Source organism: Rhea pennata, chromosome 28, assembly GCF_028389875.1.
Source record: "Rhea pennata isolate bPtePen1 chromosome 28, bPtePen1.pri, whole genome shotgun sequence".
In the NCBI taxonomy this organism is placed as follows: domain Eukaryota; kingdom Metazoa; phylum Chordata; class Aves; order Rheiformes; family Rheidae; genus Rhea; species Rhea pennata.
Genome location: NC_084690.1, coordinates 5,693,372 through 5,712,847, shown reverse-complemented (window position 1 = coordinate 5,712,847; position 19,476 = coordinate 5,693,372). Strand labels below are relative to the sequence as shown.

Genomic DNA, 19,476 nt, shown 5'->3' with positions numbered 1-19,476 from the left:
CATGTTACCTCATGTTTTAAATCATTTTCTTCATCTGGTGTAGGCTGTACTTCCCTTCTTGTTTTTCTGGTTCATCTACTCTATCCAGTTACTTCAGTATTTGAGGCAGATCTTTGCAGTAGCATCAGATATTTGAAGTGAGAAGCAATAGGTTGTCACTTGGAGAATTTTTTTGTTTGGTTGGTTGGTTTGCTTTTTTGGAGTTTGGTTTTGTTTTTTAAAAACCCAACATTAATTCTCAGGAACCATCTGTCCATGCTCCTAGATAATACCCTGTAGCGAGTAGAGTTCTGTAGACATTAGTAGTTGCAGATTACCTCTCTGGGGCTCTACTGTTGAGGGCATCTTAAACAGTGAAAGAGAAGAGTGTCGGTATCGGCCTGTGTTTGTTTCTTTTGCGTTAGCTTTAATCCTGCGCTTACTGGGTCTCAGCCACAGTGACTGCCACAAGCAGACATATAATGATGGAGCAAAGATGGTGCTGTGTATCTGGTGGGCTGCTGATAGTGCAAAAATGTTTAGAGGAAGGATAGTGCATTCAGCTTACTGACAGTGAGCGCTGATGGGGTGGGCTAGTGGCTTGGCTGTAGTGGCTTTTTCTGTGAGTTTTGAAGTTTCCAGTCTCAATCTTCCTGAATTAAGAAGGCTACAGAGCAGAAAGATTGGCTGAAACTGAAGCGTTTAAATACTTTTTTTTTTGTCCCTCTCTCTGCTTTTTCATAGGCACCTCTCTTCTCTGTAGTTGCTTTTAGGAGTGGGCACAGTCTGTGAATCTGTAAAGCATGTTGGATTTCTAGACATCCTTTGTATAGTAACAGCATGTGCTGAGAGGCTGGCAGACTGTAAGACAGTGTCATTCTCATTCGCTCTGACTCTCTCCCTCTCTGGATCTGGTGACATTACATAGATAGATGTGGTTGCGAGAAAAACAGCAGGAGGAATTGAATGTCTGCCAAAAATTTGCAGTATGAAACTGAACTGGCTGCTTCCAGTCTTGTTTTCCCGGATCTTTCATTGTGTGCTTGCATTCTTCACTTGCCAGGATGTTCTTTGCTGAACAAACACACCAGCAGTGAGATCTTTGCATCCTTAGCATAACACTGCCTCACACAGAAGCTTTGGATAGGGAGCAACCTTATCTTTCCACTTTAAGTTATCATAATTTAATCAATTACTCTAAAACATTTTGAATGCTACTAGTATCTTATTCTGTATTTTTCCAAATTTGAACTAGTTTGTTTTGTGAAGGCGGTTAAGTATTTGTTTACAGTTTCAGAAGTGGTAAACACAGGAAACAGTCAAGCTGTGAAGGATAAAATCTTTCATCTTGTTCTTCCAAAGCCAAACTGTATTTACATGATGGGCTTCCAAATTTGAAGGACTATGGACATCAATAGAATATGCCCTGACATTGACTAGAAGAAAGGAGAAAAATTAACTTACAATGTTAACTGTATTGGGGTTCTTTAAATTTCTCTCTGGTTAAATAAATTGCTCATGAACTTCCTACAGACACAAGATACATGAAAAGTTGTATTACTGTTCAGGTTTGGCTAGAACGTTGCTTTGTCAAATGACCTGGGCTAGCCAGCAAAGTGGCTTTTCTTCAAAAAATGACTTCAGGGTTCAGTGTTGATAAGAACGTATCAACAAAAAGGACGTATTTAATGCTTCTAAGTTATCACTTGTTGAAGTTGTTATTTCTTGGGAAAGTCTACAGAAACAGATCTTTAAAGAGCATTGTGAAGGTTCGAATTGGTAACGTCAGCTATTGGCATTACTGATTTTGGTGTATTACCTCTAACTTAGGCAGACTGTAAATACTTAGGGTTGCAGAGAAGGCATCTCATTGGCATCGTTTGGTAGGATTACATCAGTAGCTTTCTCCCAGAACAAAGAACAGATGTTTACTGAATGCTTCTATGTTTCTTATGTTTTTGGTAATAATTCTATGATCTATTGTAGTAAGTGCTGCGCTTAGGATTCTTTACCCATTGCACATTGAAAAGAGCTTCTTAATGTCTATAGGTCTGTTGGCTGTGGATTTTTCTTGTTTTGTCTTTTTCTCTTTATTAACTGACCTTGCATATAGAAAATAATAGTTCATTCCAAGATTGTGCCTGTCAGAAATTGGTTCATATGCTATTGCCATCATCAGAAAGGTAACTCTTTTACTGTTGAATGTTTCTTCCATGTATAACTGCTTATGTGTAGTGTCCAAATTGTTTTCTTAGTCATTCCTATACCCTGAATGTATTCATTTCCAGATATCTCCTGTTTTTGAACAATTTTATTGCCCCTCCATTGAATTCTATTGCCCTATCCTGCTATTATGTGAATATTAGAACTAGACACACAGTCTTTGTAGTAGTCTTGATAGTATAATTTCTCTTTGATAATCTTGTTGTATATCCTGTGATATTTAAATTGATAAAACAGAAATAGATGGGAATATTTCTTCCCTTTTTTTGCACCATTATTTACCATTTTATCGTCTGCTCCCTGCAAGAAACCTTTTCCCATTTATTCTCTCAACCCATTCTTACAGGGTGTTATGTTCTCTTTATATTTCTTGCTTGCTACTCAATAATAATTTGTTATTTCTTAAGCTATCTTTCATGTACACCTAATTCTGCTGCCAAAAATCATGCATTTCTTTGTCTCTCTCTCTCTCTCTCGCTTTTTTTTTTTTTTTTTTTAATCTGATTTGCCATATTCCATGGTGTCTGCTCTGATGTTGACCAGAGCCTGGCTATTGAAGAAATTCGCTTTTGTATTTTCATGCTTTTTCAAGGTAGTCAGTTGTTCAAACTACATAACTGTCTTCATTGGGGGTTTCGGCTTGTGTTTCTTTCAGATGAAAGAAACGCATTCACTTCTCATTCTCATTCATTTTTCAAAAAAAATTGAAAAACATAATTGCAGAGTGGTGCTAGTGTAGTCTGTCTTCTAAGTGGTGCCTAAAGTTTGAGTATCTTTTCTGCAGTTATACTGCAGTTCACTAAGGTTAATCAGGTGTAACCATGACATGTCCATTTCGCTGCACTTGCAGATGTTTGACCAAATGCATCCTTGATGTAATCCGTAAAGGATCATTAAAAATATCATGTCTTACTGTATGATTGCCAGAATCATCCAGTATGTTTGGTCTGGATTCATTATCTTATGCTTTGGGGTACTGCTCTTCTCCATAAATAAGTAGTCTCCAGGTGCTACTGTGATCACCTGTATGTGGGAGGAAGGAATTCTGTTGGTTGTTTAATTGTGACTGTATGTTGACAGCATGTCTAAGTGCTTACTACTACTTTGTTTCAATGAAGTGTGATAGGCAGAGTAGGTACCTTCAACTTACGGGAAGTGTGTGAGTTAAATTATCATTTGACAGTCCTTTGAACTAGAACCAGAAATATTTTCTTGAAATATGAAAGCAATTTACATTGAGGTTTGATGTAGAATTTGGTTCTGAAAGTAGTAGTATTACTACTCCTTTTATATAAAAATATATAAAAATTGTGCTTGTTCTGTTACGGTATCACAGAGCATTACTATGTTCAAAGCAAGGATACTCTGGGTTTTCAGGTTATGAGTGTTGTGTTTTGTGTGTGTGTGGGAACACTTTGATAGTAATTATTTCTACATTTATTTGGTAATTTCAAAGCTAACAAGAGCCTACTATAAGTGATTTTGTCGTAACTTAGTTGTCATTGTTAAGCTTTCTTCTGCGTCATTGGTTTTGTAATACAGAACTTAAACCTTAGCATTTCATGGTGCAGCTTTTAATACCACGTTGACTCTTAACCCTGAGTTAGAAATCAGCAAACTGTTTATGTCAGAAAGTAAGGTTTAGCTGTTTATGCAGGGAAACTGTTGCTGTATAATGTTCTGTCACTTTAAAGGTTTGCTATTAGAAAAGATAAATGTTTCTCTTTACTTTCTCTCTGAAAGATGGTTACGATGCAGTCGACATCCTGTATGAAAAATCATCATCACTTTGGACTGAAATGAACTTTCCTGTGATGAGAGGAAAAGAGACAATTCTGAGATGTTAAATGACATTAAGAGATGATTTCTGGCAAAACTGCTGTTGTAATTTTGTGGAAGTTACAATATGCTTTATTTAAAAGAATCTAATGAGATTTGTGGGTTTTTTTCTTTTTTAATTTTAAATGACTGGACTAATATATAACTAAATATAAAGGATGAGTGAACATGCTGAAGTTGTTTTGAGGGTACATAAACCATTATACTACATCTTTGTTGTGAATCAATAAAATCATTGCGTTTCTTTCAGAGAGGACAAGTAGGTGCTTAAACAGGGATCAATGCATTCTTCAGTCCTGTTGCTGGTCTGCTTGGTGACATTACTCGAGGAGCTTTTTCTGAGCATTTTCTTATTTGTAAATAGGAATAATGATACTGGTCCACTGTGTAGTAGTGAGATACAGATAATATAGCAAAAAAAACAAAACAAAACAAAACAACAACAACAAAAAAAACCCCAAGAACCCAGATGTTGTTCTTACGGGAAAGATTAATATTAATTGATAATAGTTTGTGCTGAGGCAAGTAAGTACTCCTCAGGAAGAGATTGCAGGTAAGAAGACAAGGGAATAAGAATGCTTCTGAGAATATAGAAGGGTAAAAGTTAATTCCTGAAATTTTGATTCCAAAGAAATTAAAACACTGACAGATCCTCAATACATGATTTTACCCCAATAATCCTTATACTGACTACAAACAGCTGGCTGTGTGGCATCTGGAGTCTAGTCGTGGACAGAAGAAAAGGCTTTGTATACAGTCAGTCTGTTCTTCCAGTGTTAAAGGGGGTGCAGAATCCCTATGTAGCTGATTTGGCCCACGTTGCTATGGTGACTGTGGCTGGGGAGATCCTCCTGGCTTTCCACGAAAAGGAAAGTGCTAGTTTTCTCCTCTCACCAGGAGATAAATGGTTTGTGTGCTTGGCATTGTTATCTACAGTTGTGGTGTTTTCTCTTTCCCAGAACGAACAAAGTGGAATCCCTCAAAGCTCAACATACAAACATGCTGCTGCCGATGTAGTTTGATAGGCTTTAGATGATTTCTTATTATGTTACACTTAAATATCTTCTGGGATTTACCCAAAGGCTAATATAAACACGTATTCATTATGAGGAATTTTAGGCTTTCATTCCTGGGTATCATTCCATGTTGTGTAGCTTAATTTGAAATAGTATACTAAGAAATTTCTAAGCTGTGTGTTCCGATTGCGTCCATCTAGTGGATGTTTTGAAGAATACATTTCAGTCTGTAAGTATACTGCATCTGTGCACTGTTTCAAGCTGTATTATTGCAATGTAAAACAAACTGATTTCTGTAAAATACTCTGGAAATAGCTGTTGCAATGGCTTAGCCGGAATAAAGATTCCAACACATTCTTGTGTCATATGCTTATGTTCAGTAATTAGCAATACGTGCATATGTAATTGTGTAATATGCTCTGCAAAATGTGTAGGTGAAATTTGAAATTTAACATAATACACCTATACAAAGAATGTGTTTGAAAGGTACTATAATGTAACTTTTTTTCACATTTCCAGTATTGTAAACATGATTGTAGCATATTTTTGATATAATTTTCTAAATTAAATTTACCTTTTATCTTTGTTCCTAAAACTGTAAGTTACGGACTTGTTTTAGGAAAATGTGGACTTGGATTAGAGAAAAGGTGCTAGATTATGAAATCCAGCACCAAATATTACATGTAGTCAGGTTATTTTTTCTCTCTTGTTAGTTGTTCAATCGCCGTTTTAAAACCAATCAGTTTGTTGCAGTCATTACTTCTTTGGGGAGGCTGATGTAAAGCATCAGTCCTTTGATTTAAAATCCTCCTACTTATTCCAGGCTGAAAGTATGCTTGATTAGTTAATACCTATTTGTTATTTTGGTAATATTGTGCCTCATCTGAAATACTTCTTTTGTCCTACGTAGTGTTTAAGCCTCCTGAACTTTTTTTTTTTTTTAATAGACATCAAACATTTTCTTCTGCTGTACGGATGTTGAGTGCTAAACAGCATACTCTTATAATTTTTGATAAGATTTTTGTGTATACTTTTCCCCCTTACCTGTGCAGATGGGCAGTAGAATAGAAATTCAAAAACTCTCTTTAACCTCTTTATTTCTCCCCCACCCCCCATCCCTCTCACAGCCGGTTGCAGAACCAATTCCAATCTGCAGTTTCTGCCTTGGTACAAAAGAACAAAATCGGGAGAAGAAACCTGAAGAGCTCATTTCTTGTGCTGACTGTGGCAACAGTGGTAGGTGGCCGCTTACAGTACAGCTATTTGAGTAGAGGTCTAGTGTAGTGACTAATTCTGACCCATATGTATCTGGAACATGTATCTGTTAATGCAGTTAATAGAGCTGAATCTCGTGCTTCTAGGTGAAAGCAGTTAAGTTAAACTTAACATGCAAATAATTCGTTTGGCCCCTAAAGCTTGCTTTAAGAATGCGGTGATGATGACCAGTTTTATTATGTCTCTCACTTCAGTTATTAAAAAGAGCATCTTGGTGTGCTTTTGTACATGGGCCTGCTGCACGGTATTTAGGGTATTGTTTTCATGTTATAACTAGGTAAGAATAGACAGGCATGTAAAAATAGGAGTAGGAAATGCATAATTGCCCAAATTATCTCATCACATCATCTGTAAGTGTTAACAGCACTGAAATAGTTTTGTTATTATCGCTTTTCTCGTGTTTCAATAGGTCATCCATCCTGTTTGAAGTTTTCTCCAGAGCTGACAGTTCGAGTGAAAGCCTTACGATGGCAGTGCATCGAGTGTAAAACATGCAGTTCCTGTCGAGATCAGGGCAAAAATGCTGTGAGTAGAGTAAGCTGTGGACTGCAGGAATAGAATGTTAGTCTTGTGGATGTTCTGCTAAAATACAAAATTAAGTCATTATGGAATCAAATATTTGCAGCTTCTGTTTGTCTGCTAGTCTTTCTAAGACCTGTGAAATATGATGATGTAACTAATTAAGAACTATGCGCACGTTCTCTGAGATGGTGACAAATTAATGGAGGGCTTGATGCAGATCTAAAGCAAGATTAACTTTATCTCTCTTCCACAGGATAACATGCTATTTTGTGACTCATGTGACCGTGGCTTTCACATGGAGTGCTGTGACCCCCCTCTTACCAGGATGCCAAAAGGTGAGGACTTTTTGATGAAAATGGTAATTAAGGATGATGTTGGAGGAGATCGATGAGTAGAAAGTGCTTCCTTATCTTTTCTCTTACCTACGTTTAACTCGCTCTTTACATCATTGCTTTTCAGTATTAGAACCTATAAAGTCAGTCTGGGGAGGGTCAAATTTGCATATCCATTCTCACCATTTTCTATTCTCACCTTTTGTTTCCTGTACATTACTATCTGTGCATAGTTTTAGAAAAAATCTTTGAGATACATACCAATTAAAGTGAATTCCTGAATAGTTGTAGGAGGTTCATCTTGGGGAGGGAGTAAGACTTCAATTTATATTGCTAGATCATATATGTGAATTTTCGTGTGTCTGATTTTGGGGCCTGTGGGACTGTTTTTATCTTCTTTTTAAGATTTGTATTCTGTCAGGCCCATAATTTTCCTTTCATCCTATGTAGATCCCATTTGCATCCAGTGTTGGGGATTTTTGTCTTTACAGGTATGTGGATATGTCAGATATGTCGACCACGGAAGAAAGGAAGGAAACTGTTACACAAGAAGGCAGCACAGATAAAACGGCGCTATGCTAACCCAATAGGACGTCCCAAAAACAGGTTAAAGAACCAAAACACAACGTAAGTCTCTTATAAAGAGGAATAAATTGTCATTTTTGTAGGACGACAGATGTTTCTGAAGTGTCTTATCTGTTCTCTGTGAGAAAATTTCTTTTACAGTGAAGAGGTTTACATTATTCCTTAATACAGAATGTAATTTCTGAATAGTACAGTAAAAAAATAAAAGCACTTTTTCAGTGCCTCTTTGTTCCTAGATTTTATACTGCTTGTAATAAATAACTGTTTAATTTTGGGCTATACCTTAACAATCAGGTAAATTTTTTGCTGTTTGCATCAAGTCTGTTCTGCTGAATGGCTACTTCTCCCAGCATAGCTGTTTTTGCTTTGCACTTCTCAAGACCTATTATTGATGCTTACAGAATCTAAGTAATCTAAAATAAAGCTGATGAGGCTGTAGTTTGTCACATTTAATCTGATACTGCTGCCAAAAAATACTTGCCCATTCCCTGCTTTCAGCCACGTTTTTTGCACTTGCATAGCACTCTACATGGGACGGATTCTGTGACTTTATCACGGTTTTTGTGGGGCAATTAGAGTTTGGTTGGGGGAAATTGTTTGGATTACTTCTCAGTCAGCTATTTCTTGAGTTATGTTTGCTGTGCAGTGCTTGCTGTGATGCAGCACTGTTGACCGTGCAGGGGAGGAAATGGCCAAAGAACATGACTCAGGAAGCTGGTTTGAGCTTCAAGCCAGCTTAAAAAGAATGTTGAGCCAACACTTGCTTCTAAGGAACACCATCAAAGAATATTCTACAAAAAATCTTAAGAGGTTTAATACCTGAAAAAGTAGAGGGAACATCTCTTAAATATTTTAATTTTCAGTGTTCTGTGATACTATGATTTAGAGGAATCATCCATTTAATTCCAAGTAGTAAAATGAAAGCTACCTATCTGCTAATGCTGATTTTTCTTTTTATTTCACCATTTCACTGTTTTTTGCATTTATTTCACCAATTTGCTAGCAAAGTGTACCTGTAGGGTTATGTACAGATGCTAGATTATTTTTTTTTAGGAAAGAGCAGCCATTTCTATCCTGTTTAGTTGCAAAGAATATAGCCAAAATCTGTCAGTCCTCCTGAAACAGCGGACAGTCTAGGGTAATTCCTTTGAAAAGTGTTAGCTACTCAGTTGTCTCAATGGAGTTTTAAAATTTCTAGCCTAAAAGATGACTGGTTGGAGATCAGCACTGTTTCTGTTAACATGATCAAGAGCAGTATGGATTCTTAGATTCTTAGCAAATGTGCATATTCTGCATGCAAAATAGTGCAGTACTTCTACCGAGGAGTTTAAAATCCTTGCTCCTGTAGGATATGCAGATTCTTGACTATTCCTTTATTATTAAATTAATCACGTTTAGCTTCTCAGCGATTAACAAATAGGTAAGAAATGTGCTAGCCCACTTTGCAGCTTAAAAGAAACCCTTTCACCAGATCTTCTGACTGTATCTTTACCCTTCTGATTCTTTAGATCAAAAGGCCCCTTCAGCAAAGTTCGAACTGGCCCTGGTCGGGGCCGGAAGCGAAAGATGACTCTGTCCAGCCAGTCAGCATCATCAGAAGGAGGATACCTGGAGCAGACAGATGTCTTGGACTTCTGCAGAGATGGCAGCACCACCTTGAAGTTTAATAAGAAAACCAAAGGGCTTATAGATGGCCTTACTAAATTCTTCACTCCCTCCCCTGATGGACGAAAAGCTCGAGGGGAAGTGGTGGACTATTCTCAGCAATATAGGATCAGGAAAAAGGGTACCAGGAAATCTAGCACTTCAGAATGGCCCACAGGTAAAGATTTTTCACCTTGCCAATGTAAGTATCCTCTACTCCAAGAAAATGTTCAAAGACTAAGATGATGAAGTGACTGGAATGTAGAGGATAGGAATTTGGAGCTGGAAGTAACACTCAAATGCAGTGATCATTCATGCATCATGGTAGAATACGAGTTTGAAAATGGAAGTCATTCTGCAGACCTTTTTCTCAATATATACATCTAGACATGAAGAGAACTAAATGATTACTGTTGGTAAAATGCCCTTTAATAATGAGGGACCGACAGATAATCTAAGAAATGTGCAAAAAAATGTCACATTGAAAAAGTAATTTAGGGAGTAATATGCAGTGGTTAATGAAAATAAGAACAATAATATGGAAATGGGAAATAAATAGCTAAAATTCATCTTAAAAACTCCAATTTATGGTTTGTGCTCATGTGCAAAAGATTCTTAATTTTCTCAACTGTAGAGAAGCAGACTTCAAACAGTGTTCCTCACTTCCCTGCGTAAAACTTCTCTTCTTTTAAACACAGGGTGTTGGGGGGTTGTTTTCTTTTATTTTCTTTTCTAGCTTAAGGCATTAATGGGTGACTGCAACTTGATACAACCTTTACATTAAGATCTTTACAGTCTTATTGATTAGTCTCATAGTTTTAACCGTACCTCAGCAAGCAATGGGTAATATTTTACAATAATGTACAAGGATTGTAGCTTTAGAATAGTTATATGTATTAGCCTGACTGATGCTAGAAGAATTATAATACATCTTAATGGTTTGGAGGTGAGGTGAAGTGTCTTTATTTATTTATTTATTTATTTATTTTTTAAATGGGAGGGCCATTTCTTGGGTGAGAACATAATTGTCTTGGCTTTGGCTGTGCAATATGTAGCCTTTAGGTAGTTGGAATCCTTGTTTATGAGAAACAGGCACAATGGTAAGCCATTTCTCCGAACTCATCTCGTTGTTATAAATGCCATCATGATACTATGAATGTTGAAATGGTGGGACTCGGTTAAATACCTGACATTATTTTTGACATGATCACAAGTGCAGATCTGCTTCTGCCTTTATGATCCCAAATGCACACAGAAACTTGCCCATCAAAAGTCTGCCAAAGTGACTAAATACAGCTAAAGTTATTTGCTGCTATACTAAAAAAAAATGTACTCCTTTGTAAATGGTAAATGAAGACAATTTTCTCTTACTTACAGACAATCAGGATGGCTGGGATGGAAAACAGGAAAACGAGGAGCGTTTTTTTGGGAGCCAGGATATCTTAACTGAAAAAGATATGGAGTTGTTTAGAGATATTCAGGAGCAAGCATTGCAGGTAAAATCAAAATTTCAGTGTCTGGTAGTAAGTACCAAACTTGACAAAGAAATAAAAATAGCAAGGAGAAAAAAAAGACTCTTAAGAGAGTCAGTCCATCAAAGACTAATGCACATAGTCAACAAAGCTAATGCACTTTGTTTCTGCTGGTTGAGAGTAGTGAGGAACTGACCTTACAAGAAATGAAGCCTAATATAAAAGTGCGCATAAGAGTATGAGAAGTTAGGGTGAGCATCTAGAAAGCCTTGAGTTATGTCAATGCTGTTCAGTAGCTGGTAATACATGTGGACTGTTAAAGCAATAAAATATGAGCGTTATTTGCTAACAGCATGGATCATGTAGGGTCTCTAGCTAATTAGAATATGTTAGTATATATTGCCACCTGTACCTTGTATTATTTTGTACCTCTCAATAACTTTAATGGTTTTATGACTTACTCCTCCTGAAGCCAGGTAGATTACTTGAATCTATGTGGTAACTTTAATGAGTTGGACTTCTCTCAAGTGTAACTGTCCTTTTAACCTTCTTCAGTGATTTTACTTTTGTTTATAATACCTATGAAACTGTCATGAGTTGGTTTCATTCCATTCACTGAATATAGTCTCTGTAACCAAAAGAATTAAGGAATGAAGAATTGTGAAAAGACTGAACTACACTGCGTGTGTGATAAAACAGATTAAGGTGCAGTGTAGTTAACTTTTATTCAGGTGAAAATATAACAGTGCTGTATAATATGACTTATTTCTGACCTTGTCATAGGGCTAATTCAAAAAAAAACTCAGCATGTGCATTACTGAGTTAATTGCACTTGACACTAGGATTTCTGAGCATAACTATGGTTTAGGAAAAACAGCTGAAGGTAAGGTCTGTATTAGGTCTACGGAAATACTGTAAGCCCCCAAAACTGGGGTTAGGTTTAGCTCAGTTGGTTAGAGCATGGTGCTAATAATGCCAAGGTCGTGGGTTTGATCCCTGTATGGGCCACTTGCTTGAGGGTTAGACTAGATGATCTCCAGAGGGCCCTTCCAACTTTACCAATACTAAAAAAAAAAACAAAAACAGAAACAAACAAACAAAAAACACACCCAGAAATGGAGAAAATATTCTCTAAGTACCTGCTCAGACAAAGAGCAAGTTTTAGAGAGGTGATTTTTGTTTGTTTTGCCTTATATGGAGAAAATACATGGTATAGACTAAATACTCAGGATAAAAGTGGCATGATGTTGGTTTTGGTGGGGAAAGGATTAAGCAGGGCTGTGATGGAGCTGATAGAGGAAAGGTGTGTGCATGGCACTGAGCTAACTGCATTACCCAAGAGACTGGAAATGCAAAGAGTGCCAATTAAATGATTAGGAAGAAAGTAGTTTGGAGTTATCTACTTAAGGAATCTGTCGATTATCTGCAGATAATTTTAAAGTAGTTGGACTTTGGATCTGAGGCAGGTAATAAGGTCTGACTCCTAAGACCTTTTTTTGGCTGACTGCTGAAATATTCTGCTTATCCTCTGAGTAAGAAAAGAAGGAAATATGAATCACTCTGGCTCCATTTGGAGCTCTTGGATTAAGTATTACAATAGGAGATTACTGTCCTTTTTGTGTCTAGATAAAGTTCCTTAAAATGTACATATACGTGGCTTACGTTCTGAGCTGTATATTGCCTAGACCAGTCCCACTTAGGAAACTTAGAAAAGTGGTAATTTTGAATATTAGCCTTTCAAACCCTAACTTATTGTCCTGAATACAGTTTCATTCTAGCATCAATTTGCTTATAGGTATTTCATTGATATTTTTCACATTAGTATCTGATCTCTTACTTGAAAAGCTGTCTCATTTATTAAGAGCTTTGCAGTTCAGGTTGGTCATATGATAATGCAAAGTCACCGGGAATATTTGGATTTTTAACTATGTGAATGACAGTCTTCTGAGATAATATTTTCCGGGACTGACAAGCATTTGTTTCTGAAGCACCAAGTATTTAGTTCCCTTTTTCTTAGTTCCCCTGATATAGTTACTGGAGAGTCAGAAAAAGGTTGTATGAAGTATTTTAAAATATATTTTTTATTTTTCTTAATTGTTTTTAATTATTTGATTTTTTTTCCTTCTAATCTCTTGAGGATAAGCAAGTAGCTGTACACTAAAAATTGTTTTGGTAGATATTACATTCATTGTAGTACATACAATTTACTTTCTGGGAAGACAGTGATTGGATTAATGTTCTATATCCTAACCTCAGGGGCAGTTTACCTGTTTCTATTATTGGATATTAAAATAAGAGAATGAAATAGCAATTGAATTGAAAGATTATATCAAATTCTGCTGTGCGGTAATTTGTCTTTAAGAGTACTGCATGTAAGAGTGTGAAAGGTAGTGGAAGCACCAAAGTATATGGAAGTATATGAAAATATTTAGTTCTTCCTTTTGTGAATCAAATGTTTGCTTGAAGCGTGACTGGTGTTGGTTTTAGTGTCAGAAAGCAATGTGTGCATCTTCCTAATTTCTTCATAGGTTCAGGTAGATGAAGATGGACTATGTAGATAAAAACACTTTCATTTATTTCAGAAATTACAACTAGAAGTCTCTAACTTGGAAGTTCATAACAACTTTTTTTTTTTTTTTTTTTTTTTTTGCACAGAAAGTAGGGGTGACTGGGCCTCCTGATCCACAAGTCCGCTGCCCTTCTGTCATCGAATTTGGCAAGTATGAAATCCAGACTTGGTACTCCTCCCCATATCCACAGGAATATTCAAGGTATGATTGAAGATTCTTCTCCTGTGTTCTACTTCAGTATTCATGGGAGAGCTGTACTTCAGCAGGTGCAGAAATTGTAAAAATGTTCTATCTGAATGTAGGACAGAAGCAATTTATACATCATTCAGATAATCTTCATGGTAGTTATAGATGTCTTGAGGTCTTTTTAGGCTTAGCCAAGAAATTAATAAGCTCTGTAACAACCTATATATGCTGTGAGTATTAATACAGTTTGGGAGATTCCCAACGAATTCACGTATTGTACTCTTAGAGGAAAGAGCAGCCTGAGCTAATGATATGGTATTGTGCTGTCATTGAGCATGTAAGTGATTAGAGTATCTGACTTTGGCTTGTTATACATGGTACCATCATGATACAAAATATTGAAATTGTTCAGGCATAAGATGTCATAAGATGTTAACTTTATATAAAATGATCTGTTAGAGCTTGAAATGGCTGTATACTATCTTAAGCTTTGAAAGAAGAACAGTAAGTCGAAACTTAGCAAGAATGAATTTGATGTATCATTTTTATGCTGTATGAATTATATTTCAGTTATTGTACTCTAGCGCAACTGAACCTTAAGTGTTTAATATTGCATTTTTTAGCGTCTGAAAGATTGTGCTGAGATACTCATTTAGTTCTTCTGATGTTCTCTTGCTTAAGAGCTTTGCAAACTGTCTGAACTGTAAATAACTGCCAACTTTAGAAGGATCATAGCTGGAGAGACAAAATGAAATAAAATTCCTTTTATCAGTAATGTGGGCAAATGATCTGTTGTCAGGAATTATTTTAGCTCTGTTAAAGGCATTGAAGGTCAATGAAAAAGGCATTGATTCTCAAGCCAGAGTATGTAAATGGAGTTAAATCACAAAATATTGGGACACTTATGTACTACACTGACATGAAGAATTTGGATATAATAGTTCTGTTTTTAAACAGAAAAAAGAAGGAAAAAAAAAAAAGAAAAAAAGGAGGTGGGGGTTGTGACCCATTGTCCATGGGTACATGCATACTCTCTGTTATGGGGGTTGGGAGGTAGAAAATAGCAATCATTTATCTGCCTAATCCACCTTATTTTTACTAGTGCAAAACTGTTATTTTTTGTTATTTCTCCAAGATTTTAGTTAATGCATATATTTCTTCTAATCTAACTTTATAGTGTAAAGGTAATTATGCAGAACATTAAATATATTTATATTTAAAGCTCTATTTTTTATAGAGTAAATAAATGTTGTGGTTTTAAGTATGTTAGAGTTTATTTTTTAGCCTGATTAGCACACATTTAAGTTCTATATTACTAACTTTGTTTTCATCAAGTTCTGTATCTTCAGGACTGAGAAGTTTTATACAAAAAATATTGAGTCTTTATTTTTTCTTTACCTCTGCTTATAGGCTACCCAAGCTGTACCTTTGTGAATTCTGTCTAAAGTATATGAAAAGCAGAACTATTCTCCAGCAACATATGAAAAAATGTGGCTGGTTTCATCCCCCCGCCAATGAAATTTACAGAAAAAACAATATTTCAGTCTTTGAGGTAAGTTAGGAAATTAAGCTACTCACTTTTTTTTCCCCTCCTCTAAAATAGGGTCTTTTAACACCCAGTAGTGAGATGAGTGTTACATAGTCCTAAAAGTCTCCTTTCTTGAAACATTCAGTTGCTAAGAATGAAGAACTACCAGCAAGCACTGGCTACTGATCTCATATATAGATTATTCATTCATTAAACATATAAAAAGGCTTGTTTTGTACAAATGCTTCTTAATTTTAGGAAAATGAGTTTTAATTTCTTCTTTAAGCTAATGAAAGTAATAGTGACTAAGCCCCAGCCCTTATGTTGTGAAAGTTGGAATCCTTTAGTTGGAATCCTTTGAGATGCTACCTTTGACATGGAAGTCATGCTAGGTGCTTCAAACCTACCTGGATGCCCATATAAGGCGGGTTCTTGTGTGACAGCAAATGGAATGATGTATTTTTTTCTTCATTTCAATAAGGTTGATGGCAATGTCAGCACTATTTACTGCCAGAATTTGTGCTTGTTAGCCAAACTCTTCCTGGATCATAAGACCCTCTACTATGATGTGGAACCATTTCTTTTCTACGTGCTGACGCAGAATGATGTCAAGGGCTGTCACCTTGTCGGCTACTTCTCCAAGGCAAGTATTAAGTACTTCAGACTGGGGGTGGCATCTACTACGTGAAAAATGTTGCTTCAAAGTGTTTTAATTGCTGTGATTTTTGACTTTAGCATTTTATATAGTATGACATGTAACTCTGTTACGCAGAGAGTTTACCTAAATTGCATTAGAAAACCTGCATCAACTAATAAAAACCAAGTTTCCTCGTAATGTTGAATAGCGTTTACTCTCTAAGGAACTTGTACTGCAACTTGTAGCTCAAAGGGAAAAGTCTTTAAATGAGTTCCTATTCCCATGGTGATGATGGATAGTACTGCTTTTGAGATAAACATTGTTACCGTGTAGTTCCACCTCATTTTCCCTTTGGTAAATAAACTTGTTTTCCAAAATTGAAGTTCGCACCTCCCTTGTTCCTTCCTCTTTTCACAATGGGGAAAATATTTCAGATGAACCAATTTTTAAGTGTCTTATCTGTAACTGTGTAATTGTTTGCCTTTTTTGAATAGCTTTAATGTAAGCTTTTTATTTTCTCAGAACTGCTGTTCTAAACATTGAAAGATTTTTCTTTGTTACAGTTATAAATTTGAAATACTTAAAGATTCACCATAATACTGTAGTGTAGCCCATGTTCTTTACTGTAGTGCATCCAAGTAGTTAATGTCAGTCTCATTTGTTTTCTTTTCTTGAACTACTGGTTTTAATGATGGTAACAGATTTGATATTGTTCTGTCTTTTCTACTGAAGTCTTTCCTTTGCTCACATTCGTTGCTGTCAGTAAGGAGTTTTGACTTTGGCTTTCATTCTCAGTTTCTACCATAAAAGTAATTATAGCCTTGCTCAGAGAAACTTTCTACTATTTCTCACTGGTCTTTTGTTTTTAAAATTTGCTTTTTTTTTTTTTTTTTTTTTTTTCCCAACAGGAGAAACACTGCCAACAGAAGTACAATGTTTCCTGTATAATGATTCTTCCACAATACCAGCGTAAGGGCTATGGCAGATTCCTAATTGATTTCAGTAAGAATCTCTTTCTTCTCTTTTTTGTCTTTGTCTTTTCATATGTTAAAGAAAAGGTTAACTATGGAAAAGGATATTTTTTAAAGTAAAAATATCTCAGGACAAAGGATGTGAAAGCTCACAAAATCATGTGAACTTATAACTTACTGTTTTTTGGTAGAAGACTAAAATGCTGAAGGCAAGTTGATCACTTTCCTTCTAATTTTCATGTTTCTTGTGCAAGTGTCTTGTGATAGAAATTAGAAATATAGCTAGAAATATAGGCATATGGCAGTGTAGTGTTTTTACCAAAAGCTTGCCTTCTGCGTGTAGTTCTTATTACAAGAAATCGACTCTAAAACTACAGAATTCCAAAATTTCAGCAGCTAGATTAAGTGAATGAATGCCTTGAGCAAACAAGTCGTCATAATTAGAATTTGATTTAGCCGTCGAGAGTAATAAGAACAGCTATATTTAGGCTCTGAAATACTCAAACGGTTCTGAAATTCATACATGGATTTCAGTAAGTTCACTGGAAAACTTACCACCGTAACTATAATACTCTTTTACTGATCCCTCTCAGAGGACATGCTAATCTTGGGCTTAACATCCAGAGGAAAAATCCTGCTGGTATAATTATACGAGAATACTTTTGCTGGTAAATTTCCCTCTGTAGATAAGCTGTTTTCCTTAAAACACTGGCGTAACAAAGGAAGTCAGTGGTATTTCGTGAAAAAGGAACAAATTTTGGCTCTTTCAAACCAGCAATGGGAAGACATACTTGTGAATTTTTCATCTTTTTTTTTTTTTTCCTTTCTTTTTTGGGGGAGTGGGGTGTCATACTGGGGATGATAAAACCTCTCTTTTATTGGAGCTGTGTAGTGTATGACATTCTCAGATCATTTAAAGCTCTGTAGTTAGAGCTTGATACTGTCCAGTCTGGCCATAAGTTTTATAGTAGAGAATTTTCAATAACATATTTTGCCATTTTAGTTTTACATGGTTAAAATATGTGTTTTCCCTCTACCATCTTCAAAATTACTATTGCAATTGAATTTTATGCCAAATTAATTTGTTTCACATATATAAAATAATTGTCAGAAGTCACAAGTCATTGCTTGTTGTTACAAGTTATTATTAAGTTATTACAGGGTCCTGGGCAATCTGGTCTAGGTGATCCTGCTTAAGCAGGGGGGTGGGCCTTGATGATCTCTAATGGTCCCTTCCACCTCAACCATTTTGTGATTCTGTGATATGCTGTTAGCAACTTCTCAAACTTACTTACCTTCAAATCTTTTATTTCTTTCTAAAGCCAAAATAACCCTCACTGTCAAAAGGTCAGGTTTCTTTTAAATGACTTAATGACTTCATTGGCAGAGTTGAAAATTCAAAGATATTCAGAAGACCCTATACTGTTTCTGTACTTCCTGTTCAGTGCTTGTGAAGCAGGATTAATGTGCTTTTGTGTCATTACAGTTTCAAGATAGGCAACTGCTGCCATCTCGTGGCATTGCCCATGATCAAAGGCAGTGTAGTTTAGAAATCTCTTACTCTATTACTGTGTATCTCTCAAATACCTTAATAACAGATATCTGAACTGAAAAAAGTTGGCTTGATCATGCAGTGTATCCTTCAAAACTGTAGTATCTTTTAAGTAGCGTTCAGCTACCTTCTGGAAAAACGTCTTTGTAGAAGTGCAGTGACAGGAAATAGTAGCTGTATGTGGCAGCTTTGTGAAATTTTTTTGTTGCATTTCTTTAGGCTACCTACTTTCAAAGCGTGAGGGTCAAGCAGGATCACCAGAGAAGCCACTGTCAGATCTGGGGCGACTCTCATATATGGCTTATTGGAAAAGTGTAATATTGGAGTGCCTTTATCATCAACGTGATAAGCAATTAAGCATCAAGAAGTTGAGTAAATTGACTGGAATCTGTCCTCAAGATATCACTTCCACTCTGCACCACCTGCGAATGCTTGACTTCCGTAGTGATCAGTGAGTACGGTAGTCCTGTTGTGTTTCCAGATAGCTTCAGAAGGATTTCAGTAAAGTTGAATGGTATTTGGAGGCAAATCACATCTATAGGCTTGATTTTTGTTTAACACTTATGTGCCCAAATATTGGCTGTTGAGATGCGTGATGCTTATGAGAGTCAAGAACTGTTCAATGCCAAAGTTACACCAGCTTACTAGCTGTGAAACTCTGAGATTATGGAACTTCTGAGTCATTTCCAGCTGTGAGAGAAAGCAAGCCAGTCTTTTGGCCATGTTTTTTCAGGGTCCACCTGCATAATCAGTCTGCCATCTCAAAATGGAACAGTAGGATCTCTAGGAGAAGTTGTTGCCCTCCTCATCCTTTTTTACCAGTGGCTGAGTGGCCAGTTTTTTCCTCCTCCTTTTTTGTATGTCAAAGATGCCATTAACTGTTGGAGTTAACATGGAAATCTTACAGTGGGACAGATCACTGGGAGAAATGAGGTGTGTGGATATAGGATAGAGATATTTTGCTTGGGTAGCTGCATGTACCAGTCAAGTGAGATATTCAGAATTGTTGTTCTTGGTTCAGACAGTAGCAGTTTTGGGGAGTGGGATTGTATTTCGTTGTGTTTTGTTACTACTTGAAAGTGATTTGGAAATTTCAAAATTTTGAGAAGTGTTTTATGTTCTTGTTTTACAATATGCATTCTACT

General features: G+C 36.2%; 1 protein-coding gene across 2 annotated transcripts in view; it reads left to right on the top strand.

The window, feature by feature from the left end:
* Positions 1–19,476, top strand: part of KAT6A (lysine acetyltransferase 6A) — a 46,536-nt gene that overhangs the window by 13,893 nt on the left and 13,167 nt on the right. For both annotated transcript variants that reach the window (XM_062596722.1, XM_062596723.1), the window contains 11 exons: positions 6,185–6,293; positions 6,742–6,857; positions 7,108–7,189; positions 7,678–7,813; positions 9,280–9,593; positions 10,793–10,911; positions 13,543–13,658; positions 15,054–15,195; positions 15,653–15,814; positions 16,717–16,810; positions 18,551–18,782. In XM_062596722.1, the coding sequence (XP_062452706.1) occupies positions 6,185–6,293; positions 6,742–6,857; positions 7,108–7,189; positions 7,678–7,813; positions 9,280–9,593; positions 10,793–10,911; positions 13,543–13,658; positions 15,054–15,195; positions 15,653–15,814; positions 16,717–16,810; positions 18,551–18,782 (1,622 nt within the window). The remainder of the gene's footprint in view (positions 1–6,184; positions 6,294–6,741; positions 6,858–7,107; positions 7,190–7,677; positions 7,814–9,279; positions 9,594–10,792; positions 10,912–13,542; positions 13,659–15,053; positions 15,196–15,652; positions 15,815–16,716; positions 16,811–18,550; positions 18,783–19,476) is intronic.